This window comes from Anabrus simplex, chromosome 4 (genome assembly GCF_040414725.1).
Source record: "Anabrus simplex isolate iqAnaSimp1 chromosome 4, ASM4041472v1, whole genome shotgun sequence".
NCBI lineage: Eukaryota > Metazoa > Arthropoda > Insecta > Orthoptera > Tettigoniidae > Anabrus > Anabrus simplex.
The window spans coordinates 123487350-123513060 of record NC_090268.1 but is presented as its reverse complement, the minus strand read 5'-3'; the positions used below and the strand labels follow the sequence as shown (position 1 = coordinate 123513060).

General features: G+C 38.5%; 1 protein-coding gene across 1 annotated transcript; it reads left to right on the top strand.

Annotated features, from left to right (window-relative positions):
- Positions 1–2742: 2742 nt before the first annotated feature.
- Positions 2743–24193, top strand: LOC136872491 (uncharacterized). Its single transcript, XM_067146299.2, has 2 exons — positions 2743–3549; positions 20322–24193. The coding sequence occupies exons 1-2, from the start codon at positions 3055–3057 to the stop codon at positions 21072–21074; spliced, it is 1248 nt and encodes a 415-aa protein (XP_067002400.1). The 5' UTR covers positions 2743–3054; the 3' UTR covers positions 21075–24193.
- The last annotated feature ends 1518 nt before the right edge of the window (positions 24194–25711 follow it).

Genomic DNA, 25711 nt, shown 5'->3' with positions numbered 1-25711 from the left:
TTCCCTACAGCAAGTCCATTCTTCAACAGATATCTCCATTGGGGATGAAGTTAACCAGTTATTTACGCACCTAATTTTTCAAATTTCAAGCGAACGAATCACATTTCGCACCATCCAGGACGAAACACGTAAAGATCATGAACTGAGTAAACTTGTTTTTGATTTACAGAATGAACGGATGGTTTCAGAATATACTCTGAATGATGGTGTGCTGTTTAGACAAGATAGAGTTGTTATCCCTTCCAGACTAAGAGATCAGGTTTTAAATGAACTTCACGAAACTCATTTGGGCATCATGAAGATGAAACAGCTGGCCCGTCGCTACGTCTATTGGCCTGGAATTGATCGAGACATTGAACGCCTAGTAAAAGGATGTCAAACATGTGCATTGACAAGAGCAAATCCACCAAAATCACCAGTGCATCCATGGGACGAACCAAAAGAGAACTGGGAAAGAGTGCATATTGATTATGCAGGACCTTTTGAGAACTGCAACTTTCTGATTTGTGTGGACGCCAAATCGAAATGGGCAGAAGTGCAAATTTTACGAGATTCGCCAACAAGTACCTCCACAATCATGTTGCTAAACCGTATATTTGCTTCTCATGGATTTCCAGCAAGCATTGTCTCAGATAACGCAGCCATTTTTCAAAGCAATGAATTTCGCACCTATTGTTCAACAAATGGAATTTTTCAAAAATTCATTGCACCTGGTCACCCAGCCACTAACGGCTTAGCAGAACGACATGTTCAAATATTGAAGAATCGTCTCCGTACTGCCTCTGATGATAATGTCCCAATATACGAGAAAATACAAAAGATTCTGTTTCGATACCGTGCTACACCCCTTGCATGTGGAAAGTCACCAGCAGAGCTATACCTGAACCGAAAAATGAGGATTCGCCTTGATGCTTTCTTCCCTACCCGACCTCAACCTTCATTATCGGTAGCCAAACCAGGACGATCGTTTCATGTGGGGGAGAGAGTCCAGGTGCGCTTCTTTTGCAATAACAAGTACACTTGGAAATTTGGAAAGGTTGTAAAGAAGTATGGTCAGCGACACTACCTAGTTATTTTGGACGAATCAGGAAGGACACTGAAACGCCATATTGACCAAATGCGTGGGACACTCATTCAACCTAAATCAGTTACATTTGAACCAGCCCAGTCATACGACGTACCTAGAGCTCCAGAATGCCATGTCTCGGTTAATTCTGATTTAACAGTATCACCACGCCAAGATCCAGCTGTTCCAGTAGAAAATCCATCAACCCCAGATACGACAGAGACACTACGACAGAATACCGATGTTCCAACAAATGTACGTGTCCGTAGATCATCAAGACATACTCGACTGCCTGTGCGGTTCCGTGATTTTGTTTTGTGAACCAACTCAGCTCAACTGTTCTGTGAGAAGTGAAGTACCTTTTTCAAAATTCAATAGATTATCTGGTTTTCCCTTCTTTTTAATTCGTCTATATTCCTTATCTGATAAGTTCACAGCTTCAAAGTGTTTATTTAAAATTCAGTGTATAACACATTTCTAAGTGGGGGAGACTATAGTGTATTTAAAAATAATACAGTGAGTGCGCTAGTAACAACAGCGTAACAACACAGAGATGTATACTCTCTGGAGAGAACAGCTGTTCTTCTCATTGGAACATTCTTTGTAGCGAACAGTTATGCAATGCTGTGACAAATGCATTTTCCTAATAAAGTAATGTTAAGTACTGGATAAGTATATTTAGTAGCGTGTTCAGAACATAACACACTGTATTATTGAATGAATAGTTAGGTACACCTCACCTCAGATGGGTACCCAAGAGTGGTGACGTGGTGATGGTGATTATATATTATACAAACTGCCATCCTCTATTAACACTAATCGGGGAGGGGGGAGGGGGGGGCGGATGGAAGAGGTCTGACACTTCGAAAAATGAAGGTATCTGCAAAAGAAACGAAGAGCCTCGAAGAGCATGAAAATAGAAGACTCCCTAGGCCTAGGAAATCAAATATCGTCGGGGTCGGAAAAGAACAAGAGTTGACAAAGTGAGGTTAGATACGAAAGATAAAAATGAGGAGCCTGACGCAAGTAAAAGTGATGCCAGACTCAGCAAAAACATCCGTGGTCGCCAACTCACGCTCCCAAGCTGAGAGCCCCTGGTCCCAGGGTACGAAAGATTCTCTCACGATCATCTAAAATCAGTTGGATGGATGGAAAATACCGGTGCCCTACTTGACATAGGCCAAGTAGGAATTAACTTTAATTGTACTAGGATACGTTTTGGCTGTGTGATTATGTGAGAAGGTGATTCTAAGCGTGAAAAATACAGGACAAATCCAGCATGTAGAGCCAGAATCTACTATAACCTCGAAACTGAGAAAGCTTCAGAGGAATTATCTGATGAAGTCTCAGGGTAAACAATATATACAGTACGTAGGTACCGGTACTTACATTAAAACAGGGATTAATTAAAGACAAGAAAGACAGGTGCGACATGTCCGAGTATGAAACCCATGATTTTCGTTCCTTTGAGATGTCGAAATCTGGTTCCTGTGTTCCATAACATAACCGCCTGGATCTCATTCCAATCTGAATTTGTATTTTGGAGCAAAGAGAATATGTTTTGGAGTGAAATGTGAAATAAGCATTATCGACTTCCCAGTAATCGTTTACTTAATGGTTTACTTGCGTCTATCGAAACGGTGGACACAGTAATCGATATTGAGCTGAGAAGAAAACGAAACTAAGTCGCAGTACCGAAAATTTATTAGCGAAATATTATATTTTTCTATTTCGTTCTACATGGTAGTTTGACTTTATGGTACAATGTGTGAATGAATGTTGTTGTTATCTCTCCTCCTTCTGAAAATACAATTTAAGTTATAATACGCAACCTAACCTAATAGAGCCATCCTAACCTTGAATCTGACAGGTGACAGTTTTCTCTTGGCACAGCTAAGACAGGAAATCTCGTCCTGTGATTGTCCTGTATCAAGCGGTGTTACCATTTTTTGTCGTATCTATGCAAGAAGTAATTTTCCACTTTGAAGATGATGGAGATAATGAGCTTTCACACCAACCCTGGACTGGCTCACCAGTGTGTAGTGTGCAGTTCAGATTCCATCAACAGTTATGTGGACCTGTCATTGATAACTTCACGAACAAGTCATAGCAATACCCCAGTGAAGGAGAAGTTGCAAAACATAATATGTGATCACTGGATCTCGTCTGAAACTGACCTATCGTTCATTATGTGCCTGCCCTGTTTTCAGCTAGTTGACCAATTTGATGCCCTGGAAATTCAGCTTAAGGCTATTAAGAATGATTTGTGTGAGAAATACATCAGCAGTCATGGTAACAGAATTCAGCATCCTGGTTTGGATCAAGATTTTATAAGAGTTGAAAAAAACAATCCAGGTCGCCTTTCATCAGGTACAAGAGGTAAACGTGTGAACACAACTCCAAAGCGTAAATCACCTGTTAGAAGGAGGAAATCTACTGCAGAAAACAATAATGTACAACAAGAACAATCTCAGAGTGTTCAGGTAAATATTCTACTAGAAACCTGTTGTTGTAGGTATATTTCTGATTTCTATCATTGGAAAGAGAAATACTTATTTATTAGTAAGTAGGCTTATATTGTTACATAAGTCAAGTAGGAGTGTATCCTCTAGCAGTAGCCTTCCTATAATTTACACATTGCATGCATATTTTGTTGTACCGGTACTAAATCATCATTGCATTCGTGAACCATGGGCAACGGCTGAGTGGCCTAGTAAGTGGTCCTGAGAGTCGGGATACCAGTTGCTATGGAATGGGAGTGGGCATCTCGGACATATTCTGAGTCCTGGCCCTCCTTGTGCTCAGGCGGCTAGGACTATACAATCCACCGGTGGTCCGTAACCCGTTAGAGGAGAGATCCTCACTTGGACTATGTGCAAGTAGGGTAGCATCTTGCTTCATGAATCGACTGAGCTCAGAACATTTTAAGCAAGCCTCGGACCTATGGGAGTAACGGAGTCCCACTCCCATTTGACAGGCGAGGGACTCCTTGGAAACAACTTGGCGAACATAATAGAATTCGATGGGGAGCTATCAATATTAATGGGGCTTATGGAAGAAAGAAAGTAGAACTGGCTGAGTCAGCAAAGAGGATGCATCTGGATGTGCTAGGAGTAAGTGATATTCGGGTAAGGGGAGATAACGAGGAAGAGATAGGAGATTATAAAGTGTACTTGACGGGTGTAGGAAAGGGAAGGGCAGAGTCTGGGGTAGGGCTCTTTATCAGGAATACCATTGCACGCAACATAGTTTCTGTTAGGCACGTAAACGAGCGAATGATGTGGGTAGATTTGTCAGTTGGAGGAATTAGGACTAGAATTGTGTCCGTGTATTCACCATGTGAGGGTGCAGATGAGGATGAAGTTGACAAGTTTTATGAAGCATTGAGTGACATCGTGGTCAGGGTCAACAGCAAGGATAGAATAGTGCTAATGGGCGATTTCAATGCGAGAGTTGGGAATAGAACTGAAGGATACGAAAGGGTGATTGGTAAATGTGGGGAAGATATGGAAGGTAATGCGAATGGGAAGCGTTTGCTGGACTTCTGTGCTAGTATGGGTTTAGCTGGTACGAATACATTCTTCAAGCATAAGGCTATTCACCGCTACACATGGGAGGCTAGGGGTACCAGATCCATAATAGACTATATCTTAACAGACTTCGAATTCAGGAAATCTGTTAGGAATGTACGAGTTTTCCGGGGATTTTTCGATGATACGGACCACTATCTGATCTGTAGTGAACTAAGTATCTTTAGGCCTAAGGTAGATAAAGTGAAATCTGTCTGCAAACGAATAAGGGTAGAAAATCTCCAGGACGAGGAAATTAGACGGAAGTACATGGATATGATTAGTGAGAAGTTTCGAACAGTAGACAGTAAGCAGGTTCAGGATATAGAAAGTGAATGGGTGGCATACAGGGATGTTGTAGTAGAAACAGCAAGGAAATGCCTAGGAACAGCTGTGTGTAAAGATGGGAAAAGGCGAACATCTTGTTGGAATGATGAAGTGAGAGCAGCTTGTAAACGTAAAGAGAAGGCTTATCAGAAATGGCTCCAAACAAGGGCTGAGGCAGACAGGGAGTTGTATGTAGATGAATGAAACAGAGCGAAACAAATAGTTGTTGAATCCAAAAAGAAGTCATGGGAAGATTTTGGTAACAACCTGGAAAGGCTAGGTCAAGCAGCAGGGAAACCTTTCTGGACAGTAATCAAGAATCTTAGGAAGGGAGGAAAAAAGGAAATGAACAGTGTTTTGAGTAATTCAGGTGAACTCATAATAGATCCCAGGGAATCACTGGAGAGGTGGGGGGAATATTTTGAACATCTTCTCAATGTAAAAGGAAATCATCCTGGTGGTGTTGCAAACAGCCAAGCTCATGGGGAGGAGGAAAATGATGTAGGTGAAATTATGCTTGAGGAAGTGGAAAGGATGGTAAATAAACTCCGTTGTCATAAGGCAGCAGGAATAGATGAAATTAGACCCGAAATGGTGAAGTATAGTAGGAAGGCAGGTATGAAATGGCTTCATAGAGTAGTAAAATTAGCATGGAGTGTTGGTAAGGTACCTTCAGACTGGGCAAAAGCAGTAATCGCACCTATCTATAAGCAACGGAACAGGAAGGATTGCAACAACTATCGAGGTATCTCACTGATTAGTATACCAGGCAAAGTATTCACTGGCATCTTGGAAGGGAGGGTGCGATCAGTCGTTGAGAGGAAGCTGGATGGAAACCAGTGTGGTTTCAGACCACAGAGAGGCTGTCAGGATCAGATTTTTAGTATGCGCCGGGTAATTGAAAAATGCTACGAGAGGAATAGGCAGTTGTGTTTATGTTTCATGGATCTAGAGAAAGCATATGACAGGGTACCGAGGGAAAAGATGTTCGCCATACTGGGGGACTATGGAATTAAAGGCAGATTATTAAAAGCAATCAAAGGCATTTATGTTGACAATTGGGCTTCAGTGAGAATTGATGGTAGAATGAGTTCTTGGTTCAGGGTACTTACAGGGGTTAGACAAGGCTGTAATCTTTCACCTTTGCTGCTTGTAGTTTACATGGATCATCTGCTGAAAGGTATAAAATGGCAGGGAGGGATTCAGTTAGGTGGAAATGTAGTAAGCAGTCTGGCCTATGCTGACGACTTGGTCTTAATGGCAGATTGTGTCGAAAGCCTACAGTCTAATATCGTGGAACTTGAAAATAGGTGCAATGAGTATGGTATGAAAATTAGCCTCTCGAAGACTAAATTGATGTCAGTAGGTAAGAAATTCAACAGAATTGAATGTCAGATTAGTGATACAAAGCTAGAACAGGTCGATAATTTCAAGTATTTAGGTTGTGTGTTCTCCCAGGATGGTAATATAGTAAGTGAGATTGAATCAAGGTGTCGTAAAGCTAATGCAGTGAGCTCGCAGCTGCGATCAACAGTATTCTGTAAGAAGGAAGTCAGTTCCCAGACGAAACTATCTTTACATCGGTCTGTTTTCAGACCAACTTTGCTGTACGGGAGCGAAAGCTGGGTGGACTCAGGATATCTTATTCATAAGTTAGAAGTTACAGACATGAAAGTAGCAAGAATGATTGCTGGTACAAACAGGTGGGAACAATAGCAGGAGGGTACTCAGAATTAGGAGATAAAGGCTAATTTAGGAATGAACTCGATGGATGAAGCTGTACGCATAAACTGGCTTCGGTGGTGGGGTCATGTGAGGCGAATGGAGGAGGATAGGTTACCTAGGAGAATAATGGACTCTGCTATGGAGGGTAAGAGAAGTAGAGGGAGACCAAGACGACGATGGTTAGACTCGGTTTCTAACGATTTAAAGATAAGAGGTATAGAACTAAATGAATCCACAACACTAGTTGCAAATCGAGGATTGTGGCGACGTTTAGTAAATTCACAGAGGCTTGTAGACTGAACGCTGAAAGGCATAACAGTCTATAATGATAATGTATGTACGTATGTATAAAACATCTGTATGTAATGTATTGAAATTCAGCTGGTTGACTGTTGATCCAGTGTATTTTATATGTGGTGTTATTTATGGCCTTGCATAGTCCCACCACATGGTGTTGAGACCATCTACTTATCCATTACAATATCTTAACAGAAAGTAATTCTATTATTTGTAGATCAAGCCTGCCAGGTTAAATCGGACTTTTCATTTGTTTTAGATGCAGAGGTCTAGCGGGTGTGTAGGCACTATGAGCTCAATCAGCAGACGTGAAGTTATCAATGACAGGTCCACATAACTGTTGATGGAATCTGAACTGCAAACTACACACTGGTGAGCCAGTCCAGGGTTGGTGTGAAAGCTCATTATCTCCATCATCTTCAATGTGGAAAGTCTGTTGATTGAGCTCATAGTGCTCATACATCCACTAGACCTCTGCATGTAAAACAAATGAAAATTCCAATTTAACCTGACAGGCTTGATCTACAAATAATAGAATTACTTTCTGTAAAGATATTGTAACGGATAAGCAGACGGTCTCAACACCATCCAGTGGGACTATGAAAGACCATAAATAACACCACATATAAATACATTGGATCAACAGGCAACCAGCTAAATTTGAATAGGCCTACATTACATACAGACGTTTTATAGAATTTGGACATAACATGGAAGATTTTCATGTTTGAATTTTTAATGTTGTTGTATTGACATTTTAATCACATTCTGTTAGGACATATAATATTTTAAATAAGGTATTCAAATGCGTATTATTTTATCCATAAGCTGAAGAAGAGAATTTAAAATTTCTTGAAACATGTACTTGTGTGTGTATATATGTATTTGATAGTTTAGGTATATAATACATTTTGAATTGTATTGACAAGGCAGAACTTAGGTACAATTAACTGTAGTAGGCCTAATTCAATATGGACCATTGGTGCCCATCATGATCAAGCTAATAGATCAACCCGTTGGATCAATATAGCCAACCATATATAAAAAGCAAAGAGCAAAGTCATCTCCGTGCAGGCCATGAAGGCCCTTGGAGGGGTGGAAGGTAAAGGCTTCCACTATCCGTAACCTCGGCACTTGATGGGGTAGAGTGGTTAGCTCTACGCCCATAGCCAACCATATACTGTATACTGGCAGGAAACTGAGAATGCAATACTAACAAGAAATAATGCCAGAGATCTGAAATTGGTAAGGAGGGTAAGGTAAAGAAACTACCTCTTCTTCTTCCTAGCATTTATGCCGTGTAATTGCAGGGTCCGCTTTCCATCGCTTACAATCCTTGGCGTCAGCACATGTCCTACCGCATTGCGTCAAGCCATCTCTTCCTTGGTCCTCCCTGTGATTGATGGCCTTTGGGTTCACGTCTTGTGCTACCTTCACAACTGAGGTACTACTGCTGCACAGTACTTAACCATACCATCTCAGATGAGTCTCCTGCATTTTGTCAGTAATTGGAGCCGCTCTGACATCCTGGTTCCTTATGGTCCAATTTACTGAGTCCCAGAGGCCGTCCAAGCATTCTCATTTCCATGTTAAGGAGTTGTTGTTTGTGTCTTTTTGTGACTGGCCAGCATTCCAACCTATATAATGCTACAGGACGAACAACCGTTCTATAAATATTTGATTTGAAATACAGCGGGATCTTCGCTTGGAAAAGGACTCCCTTAACTTGGGGAAAGAAACTACTGGAATGTAATTGTTTCAGGATAAATGGAATATGTCATTGCTTTTGCCTTAGAGAGAACTGTGTTTGTGACCTGAGACAAACATTTGTATCATGCTGTTATGCATAGCCCAGTATCAAAGAGATGCTGAATCTCTCTTGATGTATCAGTACCTCATACTGTACCCTTTCAAGTTGCACAGACAATTGAATGAGATTCATTGTAGGTGCTTGAAGGCAGATCTGACACATACTTAATCGGAGAGAAGTCTATAGTACCCGTTACATTCTTCAGAGTACATTATGTTTCTTTTGGAGTGTGGAGGTGGATATTCTTGATCTAGAATAATTGCATGCATGGAGGGGAGCAAGACAGATTTGATGACCTGTTAGGTTGGTTGAGTCCAACAGAGGACAAGATGTGTTCAATTATTGCATAACACAGCTCTCCACATCCTAATTCCTGGCTGGGCCACAAGTGTCCCAGATGGATTACACTTCTCTCCAGGTTTAAGGTTATATCTGCTTGTGTCCTTCACTCACGTTCACAGACGATATTGGCCTTCATCACTGTGTACCACAAATTGCCATAACTCTTTCCAATGTTTTCATTGTTGACACTACATCTCTGTAGGCATGGTGTCAGTGGCCGCGGGGGTAAGAAGTAGTCTATACCGAGGAATGTGACCAAAAGCTTACCTCTGACAATTTGACAGAGATTCCAGCTGTAGCCAAATGTAGATTGCTACATGAGTACAATCAATGTGTTAGTCTTTGTGTACTGAAATCGCACAAGGCAGTTGTGAACTTGGTCACTATGTGTGTAAATCTTTGCGTTAGCATCCCATCACATCCTATCCTATCTCACCCCAGTCTATTGGCAGTTTGCCTGTGTGATCAATCTGCTTCTCGCAAACCCAATGATTTTGCAAGTGATAAATATCATTATTGATCCGTATTGAAGATACTATATGTAGGGTGCTAAATAGTTTATTAGTTACCTATTCAATACATTAGATATTTTAAACATTTAGGAATTTATCATTATTTCCATATCATACATGTTTTGCCCTTCTTTGAGGGCATCATCAGTCATAGTATTTAGCATCCTACATATAAAAAACCCAATGATTGTTTGTTTGTTTATTTTCTTAAGAGAGAGAGACTACAATGAGAGTAGATTCTAGAAAAAAAGAAGATACAATGACTAGCTAATAAACAAAACAAAAAATACAAACAAGCTTTGTTAACTACAATAATATTCGTGTACTGTTTTTACAATATTGTAGAGTAATGATTAGGCCTATGATGAAAATTTAATTTCATATTGTTGAGAATGGTAATTTCGGTGACAATGATAACAATGATGAAAAAGGATATTAGCAAATTGTTTCTGATATATCTTCGTTGTCTAACCTAAGTGTTAGCCTGCACAGCAGCATTGGCTCTTCTGCATGTTTGCCTCCATTTTGCTTGGTCTGCATCTTCCTTGTTGATTCTGGCCACTCGCACATCTTCCTGGATTTGATCAAGCCATCATTTCGTGGGTCACCCTCACGGTCGCTTGCTTGCTATGCTGAATTGCAGTGCTCTTTTTGGCAATGTGTTCTCACTAATTTTGTTCTACATAATCGTACTATCTCAGATGAGCATCCTGCATTTTTTCAGGTGTTGGTATGACACCAAAATTCTTCATTACCATTCTGGTACTTTGATATTGGTGACTTGGTCAAGTCTTGTTAAGCCAATAGACCAACACAACATCTTCATCTCTACAGTGTGCAGTTTGTTCACATCTGTTGGTTACTGGCCAACATTCATCTCCATATAAAGCCAGAGGTGTGATCGCAGTGCAATAGGCTGAGCTAGTTGACTATGCAGTTAGGGTCACGCAGCTGTGAGCTTGAGTTTGGGAGATAATGGGTTCGAATCCCATTGTCGGCAGCCGTGAAGATGGTTTTCTGTGGTTTCCTATTTTAAATAATGCCATGGCCGCTACTTTCCCAATCTTAGCCTTTTCCATCCTTCCGTCGCTAAAAACCCTCAATGTATTTTGTGCAACGTTAAACAATTAGCAAAAAAAACAGTGCAGTAATTTGGTATTTCAGTCATACAAGAATTTGCCTATTACATAAAACCCTTGTCAACCACGGCCATTTTTCTCAGGTTGTGTGTGTTCAATTCACACTTCTCTGAACATCTCCTCCTAACGTTACATATAAGCCTAAGTACTTGAATCCATATACCTTGTTAAGTTGTTGCCCATTAATAGATATAGAGTCATTTGTTTGTTCACTGCACTCCAGAATTCAGATTTAGAAATGTTCAGTTTCATTCCATGTGCACCAAGTCTTTTCATGTTTGTGTTTGCTGTTCTAAGCTTTGGTGCATTGCACTCGTCAACATGTCATTGGTGTACATATGATTCCAAGCTTGTTCAGTTTGGGTATCTGCTGTTACCATGTCCATACATAGAATAAAAGGAAAAGTTTGACACCTTGGTAAACACATTTATGATGTTGAAAAGAGGTGACGTTCCAGGTGCACCCCTCACTTTACTTGTGATATGTTAGTAAAGAAGCTGTACACATTGAATATAACCTTCTAGTACTCCATGCGTTCGTAGAGATTACCATGTGAGTTCATGGGGCACTCAGTCAAACACTTTTTTCAAGTCGAATGCTGGATGTAATGGATTTTCTCTTCACTTGATGTCTCTTTATAAACAGTCTTACTGCATGGATGGTGTCCACTGTTGCAGAGCTCTTCACAAAGCCACATTGATTTTTAGTTACCACAACAATTCTGCAAAGGCATTCGTCCAAGACACGTTCAAAAATTTTCTTTGTATGACATAGTAAATGAATAGGCGTGTAGTTGACACCTTAATTACCATTACCTTTGCATTTCCAAACAGGTACAGTGATGATTGCAAGCCAAGTTTTGGGCATGTTCTGTGTTTTGATGATCTTGTTGAAATGAATTCTGCTGCTCTTTATCCTATTATCTTCCAATCTTTCTTTCTGATATATCATAGGAGTTTAAATTATAAATAATATATGGTGACCATTCACTTACTAAATATTTGTTTAATCAAGCAAAAAATTTAGAATAATTGAAATCAAAATCATTATGTATTCTCTATAATATGAAACTATGAAATGTTTCCCTCATGCCACCCCTCTTAATGTCATTTAATAGTAGCAGGACATCAAGGGTCTGTGACATACGAAGGCAGATCAGATATAAACGGGAATTTGAATGTACCGCTGCTGTCAGTAATCATTCTAAGGCAGGGCTTTGCCAGGATATTGGTGCGGGTGTCTGGAGAAGGGTTTAGCATGCGCGAACGACGGTGGAGAGCTGGGCTGCTTCAGTACGCCACGAGTGAGCAAGAGGTGCACATGTCTGTTGCACAACGTATTATTATCAAATTTCTTGTAAAAATGATCAAATTTCTTGTAAAAAGGGACACCAAACCTTCCAAAATTTTGAGACGGCTCTGCGCACAGTTTGGGGAAGAAACACTTTCGCAGACTCGAGTGTATGAGTGTGCTAAAAAATTTGTAGCAGGAAGAGAAGCTGTGGAAAATGAACCTCATGAAAGGAGACCGCGGACAAGCATCACTGCAGACAACATTGTTGCCGTTCGTGACATTATTGGTGAAGATGGGCGAATGAAAGTTTTGCAAATTGTAAAATTGTGAATTTTTAGGAATAAGATACGGAAGTGTTCAAACTATCATCTGAGATGAACTCCATTTCATAAAATTGTATGCCAGGTGGGTTCTTTGTCTCCTCACCCAGGAACAAAAACTTTACACCAGGAAGTTTGTCAAAGACTCCTGCGTCACTACGAGGAAGAAGGAGAGGATTTCTTGCGTTGTATTGTGACTTGTGCTGAAACTAGGGTGCATCATTACACCCCAGAGTCCAAGCAAGCATGGAGTGGTGGCGAAGAGACAAAACAGGTCTGGTCAAGGCCAAAACCCCCCCATTTGCTGGAAAGGTGCTTGCAACCGTTTTCTTGGACTCCGCTGGCATTTTGCTGGTGAATTTCATTTACAAACAAAGGACAATTAATGCAGCCAATTACTGTCACCTTTTGGATGAATCAAAATCTGTGTATCGCAACAAGCGACACCAGCAGCCGATCCAAAACGTCATTCTTCTCCATGACAATGCAAGGTCATATACTGTCGCTTTAACCCTTTGGGGTCCAATTGATTTTCCGCCTGCATCTTGCACAGGTCCAATTTAACATTAGGCAAATATGGGAAGCAAATACTCACATAAGTAAAATGGTGAATTTTTACATAAAAAATATAAACTTCAAATTTCTTTATTATCTATCATGTTTAGAAAATTACCAACAATATTTTGTGAAGGTTTGGTACTTTCTGAGGCATTTGTTTATGTACAGTCCTGGGTTCCCTGGACACGTGTAACAATAAAATAATGTCACATTTCTGCCTTCTTTCACTTTCTTTTCTGAACACCACATGGCACAGTCCTTTTTTTTTTGCCTCACAAGCATCTATGATGTGTAGCTTTCCATTCAGACAAAGAACTTCATCACAGCTGTTCCATCGGCTGCACTTGTGGACATTAACACCCCCCCATAAGTCCCATGATAATTTGATCCCTGAAAGACTTGTCACTTACTTCAGGCTTATTCTCTGCCTTTTAATGCATATAATATATTTGAAAACTGTTCACTATAGCTACCGGCTTCTTTACCATATTAAGAGACATGTATCCCGTACTACTGTTATGAGAATACTTTGAAAAATCGCAGTCACCTTCTTCATTCTTCATCCCCTACATCACCGTTTTTACCACTGTCTTCCACATCATTTTCGTACTCCTTACTCAAAAAATTTCAGTTTCGGAGATACTAATGTCTCTTTCAGAATCGATCAAGAAACCAATGTCAGTATCGCCACTGTCAAACAACTGTCCATAATATCATCAGGTTTCATGCTGAACTGGTGGATGCCGTCTTCATAACAAATATAAATACAACAGGGACGAACTATCTCCACAGAATAAGCATCTTAGTTAAAACAAATTAACAATAAATGGCAGCACAGAACAGAGAAATGTCAAGGCTAAATACTGTGCCAAGCTCAACGCCATTTTCGCTCCCACATACAAAATATAATTATATAAGCTTGAAGTTGTGGGGACCGGAATGGAAAATTAATGATGTTGGACTGAATCCGACATTGGACTCCAAAGGGTTAACACTAGAAAAACTGGAAAAAATTCACTGGACACCTCTGGAACACCCACCATACAGTCCAGATTTATCGCCCTGTGACTACCATTTCTTTGGACCACTCAAACAAGACCTAGGAGGACAGCGGTTTGAAGATGATGCATGACAACATTATAAATTATAGCCTATGCATTTGCTTCTATAAGGACGGCATTAAAAACTTACCAATCCAATGGAGAAAATGTGTATCAAAGGCAGGACAATATGTAGAAAAGTGATCTCTGTATGTGTATTTTCTTTTTGGTTGATGCAATAAATTAAAAAAAAAAAAGAAAGTTTATATTTAATCTGCCTTTGTATAACAGTGGTGAATACGTACCACTTGTAAACACTTTCACTGTTCTCATACTACCCCATGACCCTGTTGAACTCTACTATCCTCCTGTATTGGAATTCTTAACTACTTCAATGACCATGTTGATGTAATTTTTCCGCATGCATGGGCATATTTAATTATATCATATACATCAGTTCCAGCCATTGTTTATCCATCTCATTTATTTCTTCTATAATGAGAGCACCATCTTGCTTGCCATTTTCCTCACCAGTCATAACTAGCAGATAACCCCTTGCATACCTGTCTGAATCAGGCAATTTGAATCCACCCAATATTTATGTTTTAAAATAACATTAAATCAGTAGTGCTGAACACACAATTGTAGGAAGTCCACGACAGAAGGTTTTATTATCGACTCAACCATGTGACACCTGATAAACTTCATTATTAAGTATCCGTATTGATGCTATCTAATTAATGTCAAGAACTTTCCACCTTTGAATGCATAGGCTATAATTTATAATGTTGTCATGGATGACACTTAATCATAAGGACATGTTTCGTTTCTTATTATGAAACATCTTCAGCTTAATAACACATAAATGATAAGATTCACATTGATTAAAAACACATGTAATGAGTTGATAAAAAGTTTGTGAAAACGTATAATGTTCTGTGGTGAATGTTCTCTTCTATGCCTTTATATGTCCTTGCAGGCAGTTAATAGCTTTAAAACCTTAAGCAATGATGTACTGTTGAAAAGTAAAATAAAAAGCAGGGGAAACTCCTCGATTGAAAACTGAAGCCCAATATGAATATCCTGAATTCATCATCATCATCATCATCATCATCATCATCATCATCATCATCATCATCATCATTTCCCTTTATCCAGCTGTAGCCGGGTAGGGGCAAATATGGTTCCTCTGCACTTTCTTCGGTCTTTCCACCACTCCTCCTCCAACACTGTGTTCCAGTCCAGGTTTCTTTCTATAATGCTGCGTTGGATGGTATCCTTCCATCTCAATCGTGGTCGTCCACGGCCTCTCCTTCCTTGGATTTGCATTTCCATCACCTTTTTTGGCATTCTTTCGTCGCTCATTCGCTTTATGTGCCCAAACCATCTTAGTCGGCTCTTCTCTATTCTATCATTCATTTTTTCCACTCCAATTTCTTCCCGGATTTTCTCATTCCTTATTTTGTCTTGTCTACTCTTCTGTATCATACTTCTCAAGAATTTCATTTCGGCTGCCTGTATTCGACTCTCATCCTTCTTTGTCATTGTCCAAGTTTCTGCTCCGTAAGTTGTTCCAGCTTGAATCCTTTTACTAATCTCAGCATCCAGTCGAGCATTCTCCATTAATTCACTCCCCAGGTATTTAAACGTTTCCACTACTTCCAGGGGCTTGTCTGCAAGTCTAATCTGACCTTTCCCTTCTTTCTCCCCTCTAGTCATAACAAGAGTTTTACTCTTTTCTACACTTATTTTCAATCCACATTCTTCAATCTTCTCATTCACCACATTCAGTTGTTCTTGAACCTTCCTGTCATCTTCTCCCCAAATCACAATATCATCTGCAAATAACATCATGTTCATTTCTCTTCCTCCATATGCTGCTTTTGCTGTTCTCATGATGTCATCCATTACTATTCTAAACAGGATTGGTGATAGAACACTTCCCTGTCTCAGCCCACTAGTTATTTTGAACCAACTTGTCCTGCCAACTTTTGTTTGCATGCAACTACAACATTCCTTATACAATGCCATGATCATTTTTATTAATCCCTGTCCAATTCCTTTTTGCACCAGACTGTCCCAAACTTTCGTCCTAGGGACACTGTCATATGCCTTTTCAATATCAATGAATGTCATCACCATATCATTCCCGTACTCCCAATGATTTTCCATTAGTTGTCTCATAATGAAAATGGGCTCTATTGTTGACCTTCCACTTCTGAAACCAAACTGATTTTCCTGTTTCTGATTCTCAACCCTCAACCTTATTCTACTTTCCAGTATCCTTTCCATTATCTTAGCAACATGGGATATTAGAGTAATTCCCCTGTAGTTCTTCAAAACTTTCTTATCACCTTTCTTGAAAATTAGGATGATTATTCCTTTTTGCCAATCCTCAGGGACCTCCTTATTCTCCCAGACATTCCTGAGAACCCGATATGTCCACTGCAGGCCTACAGCTCCAGCTGCCTTTATCATCTCCATTGAAATTTCATCTTTTCCAGCAGTTTTTCCATTCTTCATCTTTCTTACTGCCATTTCAATTTCATTCATTGTAATTTCTTTATCCATTTCTTCGTCAACTAATTGCCTTTCTTGGCCGTCCATTGAATGACTGTCATCCGTTCTTATGTTCAGCAGCTTCTGAAAATACTCTCTCCATCTATTTCTTATTTCTTCTGGCTTTGTTAAAATTATGCCACCTTCATCCTTCACAAATCTGGTGTTTACTTGATCTCTCTTTTTGTTTCTTAAGATACCATACAGTAATTTCTTGCTGCCCTGCGTATCATCTTAAAATTTCTGTGTGAATAAGGCCCAGCTTTTCCTCTTTTCTTCCTCCACTACTTTCTTGGCCAAATTCTTTGCCTCCACATATTTTCTTCTACTTTCTTCAGTCTTAGATGTTTTCCATGCTTTCCATGCCATTTTCTTTTCCTTCACTTTAATCTTTACCCTATCATTCCACCAGTGTGTTTCTTTGTCTTTCACATTTCCTGAATTATATAAGATATTATAGGATTTTCCCCGCTGGTCCCTTTGGAACGTGTACTGCCTTGCCTTGCCATCAATGGCTGTCAACTTTATAAAACAATTTTAATATGAAGTTAATAATAACAATAATAATAATAATAATAATAATAAGGGAAGCACTTAAAAATAAAACTTCAGAAGTAAAACAGTGTGTCATTGACCTAGCCAGGGTGGGGTGTGTAACGCGGTGGAAGGTCGGTGGACTGGCTAGCCAGTTGGACATGCTCCTCTGACAGAGCAACAGTTTTGAACCACCTCACATTCTATGCTAAAGTGGAGAGAAGAAAGTACTGTACTTCCAAATTTTGAGTTTTTAATGTATTTAAACAGAAATAAACAAAATATTTATATATTTCTAAATATTTCAGTGCGATTTGATAGAATCTGATGATGTTCTTTCAAGAACGAAACATGTCATTCTATTTTAATTAAGTTGTTCTTCTTTCAAGGAGTTTATAAATGTATTTATTCAAAATTAGTTATGGCAGATTGAAGAACCTAACAGTTATAAAGTACACTAATTGAGTTGAAACTGAAAAGAGATGGCTCAATTATTTTAAAAAAGTTAAGCAAATTGTTAAAAAAATAACATTTAAAATTATAACTGTTATTTTCTGGTTTTCCTTGTTCATTTCTACTTTTTCCAGTGAGAATGGAACATGTTACCATGGTTTGGTGGATTAGCAGAGGTGAAAGAAGGTGCGGGGGTGAACAGGTCTCAAAATACGAAATTAAAGTTAAGATAAAATTTAACAAGGTTATATTTTCTTTTCAAGATTAAGAAATAACAAGTAGAACAGGTACTTAGTAGCCGAAACACAATTCGAAAATGTACAATTACAGTGATTACAGGATTTGGGCTCCGAGAGCCAGACACATAATTCTTGAGCAATGAGCCCAACTTTACTTATATTCAAGGTTCAACAAAGGGGCAGAAAAGCCCCAATCAGGCCTAGGAGCACTTGCTCCTCTTTACACGGTAAAGCCTCCTCGAGGCATACAGCAACTCAATTTTCAAGAAAGAGCAACTCGCTCTCAAAATTTAAGCCTATCAAAGGCCACACCAAACTCCACTTTCAAGTTGTCCTCCAAGGACATGAAAACAGGGGTAAAAATACCCAACCTACTGAGGCCTATTAAGTAAAGAAACAGGTCAATTACATGGCCTCTAAAATCCCAACTTGAGAGGAGGCGTTCTTGCACTCCTAATACACTTTATATAAAACCTACTTGGCACTAGGCCGTTACTGCAAGGGCTAATCCCATACTAGAGAGGTGATTTATAGAAGAAGACAATTTACATTACATTAAGGAAGAAACGGTTGAGAAAATAAGTTCACCTCAACGCAATATGAGTGGGAGGTCGAGAGGGTTAAGCACTCTCTATCCCAATATGTAGTTCAAAAGATAGAATTGATACGAAGTGTCTTTACATTTTAGGGGAAAAGTTACATGGTAGAAAGGCTTCGGACCTGCCCCGAGAGTTAAACTGCTGAGCTAGCAAGAAAAGAAGTTATTAAACGGCCATTACCTGGTGGCTGAACTGCTGCCCGAAGAAAGAGGCGCTTCCCGCCCCCTGCTACGTTCTTTACATACTGATAGATGTTACTGAAGTGGCGCAGAGACCCTAAAATCAGCAGTTTATATACCCTCGCGGAAAGTTCGAGACGTTTCATGAATGAGAAGCCACACCCCCCCTCACTTTATTGGCTAGGGTTAAGCAACATATCCAAATTGAAGAAGATACACCTGATTGGTCATAAATTAATTAAAGAAATTCGGGATTGGCTAAATTCAAACGTGGCGGAACGAAAGGATTAACATTGCCAACTCAAACAATGACTGAAGGAAATTTAACAAAGAGCAAACTTATACATACTAAATTTCTTCAAAAAAAAGTTCCTTCACTTCGCACTAGGGTGCACAATAGTAGTTCTTAAGTAGTGCCATCTAGAAGAGAATGTCCACACTTCTTACTACAGGCCAAACAAAAATACATCGAAAATGACCCAGTTCAGAAACTTCAAAATTTACAAGTAGTGACATCTTCTAAGAAACTTGAAAATTAACACAGTAGATAAAGTTCAGACTTCCTCCAGTAGAGGAGTTTCAACTGGCGCAAAGTTTGAATTAGCGGCGTGGAGGTGTACCGCCCGGTACAGAACAGAATATCTGTTAGGTGAATCAAAACTGTAACATTTGCTCCTATTACTGATTTCTGGTTTTGTCTCGTTTGTTGTTTAAAAGAATATCTTAATAAAATATCTCATATATTTATCTTGCTTTTCATAAAGTAATATTTTTTACGTATCCCATAAATGTACTTTTGTGATCTTGTACGTACTGGAAATCAAAAATCCTGAACTCACTGTTTGATTAAATGTGTAGTAATACTTAATGGAGATACTTCAGTTTGCTTGTATTTATTTGATAAAGAAAATAACTTCACACACTATGAATAAATTGACAACATTTTGGACCAGTTAAAGACATGAGTAGATTTTTTTCTCTTTCCCATAAAATTTGGTTCACTGGAATTAGGGATTTCTTAATTTCTCTGGTTCAAATATTAAGACTGAGCCTTGTAGAGAGGGCAAAAGGTCAGTTATGTTACAAAGTAACCTTACTTCTTTTCTTCTTCTTCTTGTGCCTTGGCCTTACAGAAAGTTGACAACCATCATGGAGTAAGTATTTTATTTTTATTTTATTTTTATTAATCTTGTGTGTTGTCACAATATGTATACCAGGTTCTCAGTATTTTATTCTGTTCTTTAATTTGTTTGTTTAACACAATCTGCAATTCCATCAATAATTGTACGGTTTTTGATGATTTCCACACAGTTTGTAGAAGATGATTGTCTTTGATAGGAAAATCAAACAATTGGTTGATGATCAAATATCTTGTTTTGTCAATTTTAAAACATTTGTATTTTGAAAAGATGGTTCCAGGACAAAGACGTATTGGACAGCCTAGAAAAAGGTAGTTCGATCAGATAAAAGAAGACCTAGAGAAGAGAAACATGGGATGTCCTAGAGAGAAAAGAAACATACAAAGACTGTTATAAATAGAGGCACATTGTTCGAAAACATCCTACCTGGCTCGCTGGAGAGAATTCATGATGATGATGATGAATCATGAAAAATATTTAGCTGTCTCTTGTCCTCATAATGATAACATTTATAGACCAATCCGTAATTTATTTAATAGTATTGCTGTATTATTTTTTCCTAAGATTTTGTGTGTTATTGTGCACTTCAAGCAGTTTACTTTTTTTCTCTACATTTTCAGGTTGGTGATTCAAAGAAGAATAAACTACCAGATAATAATATGCTTCATTGGCAGCAGTCTCCTATTACCACTTTTGAAGCAGAGATCCAGCATTTACCAGATCTTCCTGGACCTAGTCAACTCACTGGAGTGGTAGGTGAACCGATAGTTTCTACAGGTTCAGTGTGGACCAATTCTGAGAATGGTACTGACATGCTGGTTGAAGATGGTAAACCACAAACACAAACAGTGGTACCACTATCAGATGTACTTGAAGAAGAGGACCTACCTATAAGCAAAATTATATATGACGATGATCCAAATTTCCTTGGTCCTGGTGAAAGACTTAGAGTTGGAATTACTGGGATAGGCGAAGGTAACATTATTTCGTATAATTGTTGTTACTGTGCAGATCTGTTCGTTGATGCAGAAACTTTGAAGGCTCACGTTCACTCACGTCATCGCCCAGAAATATTAACAACCCAAGTGCCACCTCATCTTGGACTTGGATCAAAACTAAATTGTGGTGTTCAGTTGTCTAATGTGACAGCTGTGAGTGAACTTGGTAAACCATTTGCTTGCTTATTTTGTGACGGAGCATTTAAATTCAAAAGTAACATTCACTTGCACTATAAGGAGAAACACACTCCGTACAAACCATTTACGTGTGTTGACTGTCAAGAATCATTCAGACGCTCTATGGAATTGTCAAGACATCGGGTGTATTATTGTCCTCACCGGAAGAAAGCTCGTCCAGAGAAAAGAGGAAAATAGCATGTCAAACACATAGAGAAATTGTGTGAAACATAACTGTTTCCTGTTAAAATAGTTATGTGGAGTAAATATTTCCCATTTAAAGGGTCAGGGGAAAAAGACAGGTAAGTCAACTTTATGTTGTAATCAAGTTAGTGCTGATATTCTGGGCTTTGGACCAAGCTCAATTCAGTTTGCTACATTTCAAACTTCAGTTATTTAAAGCATATAAACTTGTTATTTGTTTATCAAGTAACGTTTTAATTTTTTTCTTCCTTTCTTTCTGAGTTCTGAAGGAAGTTGACTTACGTGTTCTTTTCCCTTGACCCTTTATTTGTAGCAGTACGATTGATCATACACTGCCGGCCAAAAGTTTCCAGACAAAACATGTATACCCGCACAAATATGATGGTTTAATGACAGATAATGATGTTGTAACCAGGACTCGAAGGTTGGTGGAAGTGTAACATGTCTCCAAGTAAGTTGGCGCTGATGATCGCACAGGAGGTCATTCAACGTCACACATTTAGTACTCGTCCTACCACTCACAGCTTGCTGTCACATTAACACATTAATGCTCAATTGGTGTGCTTTGTGTGGTTTAATTAAGTTTTCGGTTTCTTTAGTGGAATGAAGAGTTGGTTCAATTCTGATCTTCAACCGTGAGTATTGTTATATTATAATGTAGTTAATGTTATTAATACTTTTGTCTGCAGTAGTATGTTATATTACCGGTATCAAATATAGCACTCAAAATTCCCCAATACCATTTTTACATTTGGATATTATGGGGTCTAACAAAGACAAACATTGAACTGAAGATCCTGTGTTATGTCAAAAGCTGAAGACAAGTAGACTGTTGTAGTCAATAAACAAAATAGAAGAATTACAGCTCCTGAAATCTGAAGGCAATTCAACGTGCATTGTGGGAGTAACCTCAGAGCTGCTAATCTTTGAGGCTGAATTGCAACTAAAAAGCCATTTCTACAATGTGTAAATCAGCAGAAGGGTCTGAAGTGGGCTAAAATCCACAAAAATTGGACAGTTGAGGACTGGAAAAGAGTGCTGTGGACAGATAAGTCCAAGTTCAAAGTTTTTGGGCAACAGTGACAAGTTTATGTTTAACGTTCAGCATCGGAAAAATGCATCCTGACTATGTAACACTTACAATGAAAGGTGGAGGGGGATCTGTGATTGTTTCACAGTCAGTAGAGTTGGTACACTGCACCGCGTTCATGGAACACTCAAGAAACAAGGCTACCACTCCATCCTATCTCGGTATGCTCTTCTGTCTGGACAGCAACTTGTTGGACAAGGGTATGCCTTCTAACAAGATAATGACCCTAAACACTCATCTTGCTATTGCATGAAATGAAATAAAATGGCGTATGGCTTTTAGTGCCGGGAGTGTCCGAAGACATGTTCGGCTCACCAGATGAAGGTCTTTTTATTTGACGTCCGAAGGCGACCTGCGTGTGGGGATGAGGATGAAATGATGATGAAGACGACATATACACCCAGACCCCGTGCCAGCGAAATTAACCAATGATGGTTAAAATTCCCGACCCTGCTGGGAATCAAACCCGGGACCCCTGTGACCAAAGGCCAGCACGCTAACCATTTAGCCATGGAGCCAGACATTGCATGAATTATCTGCAAAGCAATCAAAACTCTGGGGAATTGTAATTCATGGAATGGCCCCCTCAGTCGCCAGGCTTAAATCCAATTGAGCTGCTATGAGAGGAGCTGGATTGGCAAACCTGAAAAAGTGTCATTCCTCATCAGAAAAGCTGTGGGACGTCCTGAATAATGCCTCACAAAGTATATCTGTATCAGTGTTGGAAAAAATTGTCCTGTGAATGCCAAGAATAGTTAACAGGTACATATTGTCAATTTCTTGCTGAGATGTAATGTAGAAAACATAATTTTCTTGTGAAAAATTAGTTTTAGTTTATATATTTGTCAATTCCTTGCATAGGTATGTTATTTTCTTTTAATTTCAGTCTTTTCTTTAACAGTTGCTTGTTTGGAAAATTTTGGCTGGTAGGGTAATTCGTTTAACATATCGTATTCAAGTTATTTGCTCACAAAATTACATATTAATACTGTAGTTGTATTATTTATATTAAAAGAAATATGTCCTTTTTATACATTTTAGATAGAAAGATATCAATTCAGTCTATAAACACGGACAGTTATTGTATAAATATTTCATTATATTATTAAATTTAAAGGATCTTAATCATCTCCTATCTATATTATTCTCTTTTTCAGTCCTTTTAACCTTGACAGCGCATGACGGCGTTCATTGTTTTTGCTGTCCTGATTTTCTTTCTCCAAGTCTGGCGGTGTGTTGTTGTATTGATAACCTCATTGAATGATTTCCCCACCAGGAGCTGCAGCAGGTTCACCTATGTGATAGGGTGCCTTCCTTGGGGTCTCTTGCCATTAACCTTTCCCTCCAACCACAAGCTTCTCCAGAGAGCCTGTTCTTATTTAATTAATTCATTTATTTTAGACATTGCCTTTTACAGAGGTTACCTCCAATTACAAAAGGCAGTACATAGTACATATATGGAACATTTAAAAAGTAACATAAAAAGATTGAGAAAAGAGAACAGAACAAAATAAAATAAACAAAATGAGTCTGTCTTGCAGACAAACAAAGAATCTTCATGTACAACCATAATTTGTTTTTAAATTCTAATAAGTGCATTAATTAATATTGTCAGAGAAAATATTGCAGTAATAGGAAATACTGTACTGATAAGACAAAATTTACAATGAAGTGATGTACAGTATATAGCGATATATTGAAATATTTAGTAAAGACAGTTTAATACTAACCATAAAGAAACTTCACAAATCAGATATATGTAAACCAATGTGAAACAGAAATTAGCATTGCAAAATTAATATTATTAACATATAAGGCTATTTTATTAAACTGTTAGCATATTCTAACCAACGGTGAATTTTTTGACTGACGGGCATGGAACGTCCACAGTAGAATGGTTGCCGTGTCGTCAAATTAGTTAACTTTACACTGAAGTTCACCCTAGCAAGTAAATTTCTATCATCTATTATACAATTTATTACTTTATACAAAAATACTTGCTGATTAACTTCTCTTCGATTAATAAAAGTGGAGAATCTAAATTCCTGGAGTAAGTCTTTATAAGAGACTCTTCCCTTTAGAGCTGAACTTTTATGACTTTTATGGTAGAGAATTCTAAGAAATTTCTTCTGAACCTTTTCAATATAATTTTTGTAAGATTGGTAACACAGATTCCACATAACGCATCCATATTCAAGTTTGCTTCAAATGTATTATGTAGTGTGGTCAAAGTACATACTTTTTCAGCTCTCTAGAATTTCTTATTATGAAACCGAACGACTTGTATCCTTCATTAACGACCTTTTCAATGTGCATTTTGAAGGACATTGTGCTCAGCATTATGAGCCGTGGATCCTTACTGAATTTGTCTTCTGAAGGGTTATATTATTCATTTTATAATCATAAATTATCAGTATTTACACATTTATTAATATTAAACTGCATTTTATTGTTGATGCTCCAAACATAAATATTGTCAATCTCTTTTCGCAGTTCAAATGAATCTTTGTAAGTAGTAATAGTTTTGTATAATTTTATATCTTTATCATATAAGAGACAATTTTAATGTTTACTAACCTGTGGGAGGTTGTTAATGAAGATGTGAGAAAAGAGGTTCTGAATTGAAACCCTGTGGTACACCAGAAGTAACAACATTCTCAAAGGATTTGGTTTGAAAGTACGTTAAAAACTGTTGCCTACCAGACATGTAAGAAGAAATTAGAATATGATAACCCATAATTTGATTGCATAACAAAATATTATGATCCGGTCTGTTAAAGACTTTTAATATGTGTATATCACATCTACCAGTCTTTGCCAGACCAGTGCTTATAAATGTCTTGAGTAAAGTTTGTAAGGTTAGTTACAGTGGACCTTCCTGGATAAAATCCATGTTGCTGAGGGGAAATGTATTTTTTAACCTGTCTGAAAATCCTACAAAATATTATTTGTTCAAAAACCTTAGTTGAAGCGTTAATTATAGAAACAGGTCTATAATTCTCCACTTTAATGTTATCTCCTGACTTGAGGACCAGACAAACCCTGCTTAGTTTCCAAATGTCTGGAAAAATTTGAGTATTTATAATCAAATTACAGATGATACATAAAGGTTTCATTAGTACTTCAGCACAACCCTTCAATACACATGGTGGTATATCGTCGAGAAGTCTAGTCTGGATGCCTAGTTCTTCTAGCATAGATGTATTGGTTCGGTGTTCAGTCAGTGAAATTCATGGGATGCATTGGTAAACCCACATCTCTAAGCTCTCTACTTTCATCTTATCTGTCTGTCTTAGGTGCAAAGTGGCAATGGGGAATATGAGGAAGTAAGCCAGTTGCATTTTTGTGTTCTTTGAAACTGTGTAGTCCTTCCATATCCTGCTCAGCTTTGTGGTGGCTGCCCTAGCCATGACTTTTCTTCTCTTGATTTCATTGGAACATCCTCCTGTATTAGAAATCATGGAACCCATATAGACAAATTTCTTGACTTCGAAACCAGCTGTTTCCCTCATGCTGGGTTGGTTGGGTTCCTGTCTGTCGA